This window comes from Notothenia coriiceps, unplaced genomic scaffold (genome assembly GCF_000735185.1).
Source record: "Notothenia coriiceps isolate Sejong01 unplaced genomic scaffold, NC01 NC01_scaffold00028797, whole genome shotgun sequence".
In the NCBI taxonomy this organism is placed as follows: Eukaryota; Metazoa; Chordata; class Actinopteri; order Perciformes; family Nototheniidae; genus Notothenia; species Notothenia coriiceps.
The window spans coordinates 1-5,237 of NW_011361498.1; the positions used below are offsets into that span (position 1 = coordinate 1).

Genomic DNA, 5,237 nt, shown 5'->3' on the forward strand with positions numbered 1-5,237 from the left:
TGTGTGTCTGTGTGTGAGAGAGAGAGAGAGAGAGAGTTTGAGAGTGTGTGTGAGTGTGTGTGTGTGTGTGTGTGTGTGTAAAGGGGGTGTATGTAGTGTACAGCATCAACATCTACGCCGTGACTCATCCCCATATATCACGCAAACACACCCCTGTGTCTTGGAATCATTGCTCTCATGTTTGCTTGTTTTCTTTTCCATCATCTTGGCCGCGGAGTCTGTCGAGGAGGCCAAACAGTCTGAATAAAAGATGCATCACTGACAGATTCACATGGCGGAGAAGTGAGGTAAACCCTTTGGTGAGTCACCATGCAACAGGAAAGTTGACACGTTAAAGCACTTTATCGACAAAGGTGTTGGATAATCACATGACTCACTGATTTTGGTAAACAACCAACACATGCACTGTCTTGATACATTTTACTGTAGGGCTCCAACTAATTATTATTTTCATTACTGATTTATTTGTCAGTTATTTCCATTTTGACTATAAAATATCAGAACATTTGAAAGAATCTTGCACTTTGCCAAGTAAAGATGTCAAGTAAACAGTCCAAAACCCATAATGTAAGAAAATAAAAGTCATCAAATCCTTATATTTTAAGATTTCTAAACCAAGAAGTGTTTGGTATTTTCTATGAATTGAGGAATTGCTTGTTCAACTAATTGTTTGTTCTCTGTTTCACCATCAAACTTTGACATCAAACATATCTTAGGTGACATTCCCTACAAATCTAGGTGGTGATAAAACCTCTTATTTTAATGATCACGTTTATTTTATTCAACAAATTGGACCTCAATCACAATCTTTATGATAAATACGTTTCAAAACGTATAAATGGTAAATGGTAAATGGACTGTACTTATATAGCGCTTTATCCAGTCTTTAAGACCCCTCAAAGCGCTTTACATACTACATGTCATTCACCCATTCACACCCATTCATACAGAGCAGTGTACCTTACTCTAGGACCTAACATTCACACACATTCACACACCGTTGGCCATGCCATCGGGAGCAACTCAGGGTTAAGTATCTTGCCCAAGGATACATCGACATGTTGACTGCATGGGCTGGGATCGAACCCACAACCTTCTGGTTGAAAGACGACCACACTCCCTCACAGCCACAGTCGCCCAAATAAAAAAATAATATTTTAGTCAAAGTCATGTACAGGGGCCTAAATAATAAAACAAGGTAAAGAAAACACACACACACAAAATATCATCATACAGATCATAATATAATGTACTATAAACCTATATATTAGTATCAATGATTTATATAGTTTTTTTAATCTGTTAAGAAAAGATTATTTTACTTTGGTTTGAATTGCTAATGAAAAAGAATACTTGTTTATTATTTATAACATTTGTGATGTAATGGTTGTTCTACTGAGCTATAGTTGGTTTGCCTAGTTGTGTACTTTGACTTATTTAAAAGTTTTTTCTACATTATCAGATTTAATTTGAAAAATGTACGTCTATTTTGTTAAAAAGTCCCCATTGAAAATACATTTGCTTTTTTTTTTCTAAGGAAACAAAGGTCCAGTCTTATCTTCGCCTGTTGTGGAGTGGGAATTTATTTCTGTTTATTAAACCAGCGACTAGACACGTGTTCTCAGGAGGATTGCGGTACTATCAGACCACTTTCACTCTGGAGTGTCATGAGGACCCAGACAAGATAACTGGCACTGCAGTGAGAGATGTGTGTGCCAGAAATGTGGGGGGGGGGCAGAGACATGCCGTCACTGAGCTGTCAGCCTCACTCGTCTCTCACAGGTGAGTCAAGGTTCTCTAGTGATTCACGTCTGTGAAGAACGAAGTCCCATCCCCTCCCCTTCCTATTATTTCACTCCTCCTCTCCATTCATCTCTTTGTCCAGATTCCCTTTCCTTCCTGCCTGCTAATTGTTGTCGTACCACACCATTTATTCCTCCCTGAGCCTGCAGTACTCCTCCCCAGGCTGACTGTTTTCAACGGCGTCTCGGGGGCCCTGCTGGGAGACCTCCAGGAGGTTCAAAACACTCTCACACCTAGTTCCACCTGCGGGCCCGTGGATCCCGATTGGGGATTTCACCGCGCTGATGACGGGGCATACTCTTCCTTCCTGAGCCCACATAAATCTGTCGGTGGGCTCAGACCCACAGTCTAATATTAAAGCTGTTTCCATGACATAGTGCTCAGCAGGGGGTAGGGCAGCTGTTGTTGACTAACATGAGCTGGAACAGGAGGACGGGAGCTGTGGTTTTACTCTTACTGATCTGCTAACAAAACACTGACCTATTATTGGGGATGATGCGTCTTGCTGTTGTTAGAAAGCAAAGGTTGTTTGAACCCAATTAGGCGTATACAAGAGGCAGTGCATGCACTTTCCATACCCCTGCATCAGTTATTCGATTTTTTAAAGCTAAATATATCACATAGTCAGTGTTGTCTTTTTGCCTGTCGCCCCATGTTTATATTTTGCTGTGTGTAAATAGCACCTTTATTCTTCTCCCGGTAAAATGGCAAGAATGGACTTGTAAGGACATTTTTCAACAGAGTGAAGGACCTCTGTCATCTCAGACTCTGAGAGAGGCTACTCACCTTAGGCCTTAATCAACACACACAGACACACATAGACACACACACATACACACACACACACACACACACACACACACACACACACACACACACACACACACACACATATTTGTAAGGAAAATGTTGTATAAGTGTTGTTGTAAATCCAATTACTAGCAAACAGTGTTACTATAAAAAGAGACAGAATAGGAGTCATATAATTAAAACATTTAATTTTGGAGCTTAGAAAAGTATATACAAACTCTTTACACCTTTACTGTACGAACATCTATTCATTTTAAACGTATACAGAGTATAAATACAAGAATGTTGGGTTCAAATCGTAGACATCTTACTTGAAAGAAAACATGGTGTAAGTTACATAACAGTGTCGCACACACAGAATGCAAGCTGTCCCATGTGTGTTTGTTTGTCTACTTGTGGCTCTTTAAGGTAATTCTCACTTTTACTTTATTATCACACATTTAGCATCATTTTAAGTTCTTCAGCCTCTGGAGAAGACCAAACAACAATTAACAATCAAACATCCCGAACATAATTCTGTAGGAGAATTATTTACAGTGACACATTCTTTTACATTTTGAAATGCTAGATCAAAACAATGCATACAACATTCTGCAGTCTCGATTGCCATTGCACTTTTCATAAATCTGTTACTCACATTATGATCACTCTGCTCTAAAATAATATTTTCTTGTAATACTGAGTTGATGCAAGAGAAGGAACAGAGAACGTTTCTCCCTGAGGTCATTGGTCAGTCCGCTGTGTCATCAGCAGTGTTCAGGACTCATGGTTCTGTATAAAGCCCGTTATAGGATTTCAGAACCCAGAGGGAGGATGTGCTCCGGCTCCTGCATGTAGCTCACCTGCCAGGGAAGCCCCAGAGCTGGAGAGGGCTCCACAAAAGTCTCCATGTATTTCTGAGTGCAGGAGGCCCACATGCTCGGTTGGTACCCCAAACCCTCGCCCACCTGTGGGTATCGCATAGGGCTGAGCGGATGGTCGTGGGGGCTGCCGCAGTGTCCATATGAGGCATAAAGCTGTCCCTCAGGGGGGTAACAAGGGTAGTGTGGTGACGGGGGACATGATGACGCGGTATTGTCCATGTACACATGAGGCTCCGTGGGCAGCCGGTGCAGGGGAGGCCCTTGTTGAGGGGGCATCTGGTGAGGGATGGTCGAGTGCCAGGGGACGTAACTCTGAGGCTCCAGACGAGGAGCCGGGGCCCGGGTCTGCTCATGCCGAGATGCTCCCATGGCAGCAGGTCCTGCAGACGACCTGTTGCACTCCCGGTGGGTGCAGGGCTTGCTGGGGGGGTTGGAGCTCAGGAACACTGAGAGAGCGGAGATGCGGTTGATGGCCCTCTGCAGGGTGGCGATCTTTGACAGCCGCTTGCCGCTGAGGTCGTGGTTCAGAGTGACGCGCAGGGCATTGAACGCCTGGTTGTAGTCCATGATGCGTTTCCGCTCACGGACGTTGGCGGCCATCCTTCGAGCTTTTGAGCGAACCGGTCGATTACGCTTCTTGGTCTGACCTTCCTCCAGGTCACTAGGGCTGGCAGAGCTCTCGCTGTCTTCGAAAGATTCCTTGGGACTCCCTTCGTCCTCCCCCTCACCCAGCACGCCAAGCTCCAGCTCTTCTTCAGAGAACTCCGATCCTTCAACACTGCTGCAGCTCATTGTGTCAACAGATCTTCCTGCTTGTATCGTAGCGAGGCGTTTGCTCTCCCTTGCTGCTCCCTGACTTGTTTTGTGGGGCTGTCGGTATTTGCTTCTACGCCGACAGCCCAGGTATCCTCCTCCTCTGACTCCTCCGGTGCCTTGTGATTACTTGTACCTTGACAAGACAGGTTGGCCTGCGTTTTGAATGCTCTTGAAGTCACATGGTACAGTCACCTGTGAGGAATGGTGCACTCTCTCTCCCTCTCCAGGTTTATGGGCGCCCTCGAGGCAAATGGCACTGTCACCTCCTCCTCCTACTCTGACTCTCCCTCACATCCCTCACAGGATCGTAGCCTACAGAAGAGTTTCAACACTTCACGTCACTTTTAAACATACGCAAAACATACTCATTATTTGGATAGCAATTTACATCACACTTTTAACACCTTGACTGAGGTTTGATTCCACGATTCCTCCTGTACTCCAGTTACCTGTTTGTACTTGAGACTTTCCATGAGAGTTTTCGAATGTAGTCACCCCATTGAATTTCTGTCATTACAAAGAACTCTATCAGTAAACAATCATTTATTTTTCCACACAGTACCATGTGTGCTTCTTTTTAACATCATTAGCCATGAAGAGATATTCATCTAAATAGGCGTTACACCAATATTAACTCAGGGGCATTCATGACAAATTACACATTTATCCAAATCTGTTAGACACGTTTCCCCTTCTCTCAGGTCTGGGAAGAGCGGAACCCTCTTATCTAGCGCAGGTTAGATTTTTCCTAGCAATTAGTTGTCTCTGGAGTGGCGATTGTGCCTCTCTCTGCTCAGGTTTAAGGGCCATGTAATTTAGAGTAGCTTCCCTTGGAACATGTCACCATAAATCAGGGCCAAGCAGCACCCGAGGACAAGAGCAGAGAAGACTTCAAAGAGGGAAACAACAAGGCAAAATATTTTACAATTAGACCCTGCAATTGCT

The 5,237-nt window shown here is 44.0% G+C and overlaps 1 protein-coding gene across 1 annotated transcript; it reads right to left on the bottom strand.

The window, feature by feature from the left end:
- Positions 1 to 2,834: 2,834 nt before the first annotated feature.
- Positions 2,835 to 4,402, bottom strand: LOC104958353 (class A basic helix-loop-helix protein 9). The gene has a single exon (XM_010786069.1). It carries the CDS (start codon positions 4,266 to 4,268, stop codon positions 3,399 to 3,401), a length of 870 nt encoding a protein of 289 aa, XP_010784371.1. The 5' UTR covers positions 4,269 to 4,402; the 3' UTR covers positions 2,835 to 3,398.
- Between the last annotated feature and the right edge of the window lie 835 nt (positions 4,403 to 5,237).

Coding starts and splice junctions, on each gene's coding strand:
- LOC104958353 (XM_010786069.1), bottom strand. CDS start 4,268: ATGAGCTGCAGCAGTGTTGAAGGATCGGAGTTCTCTGAAGAAGAGCTG.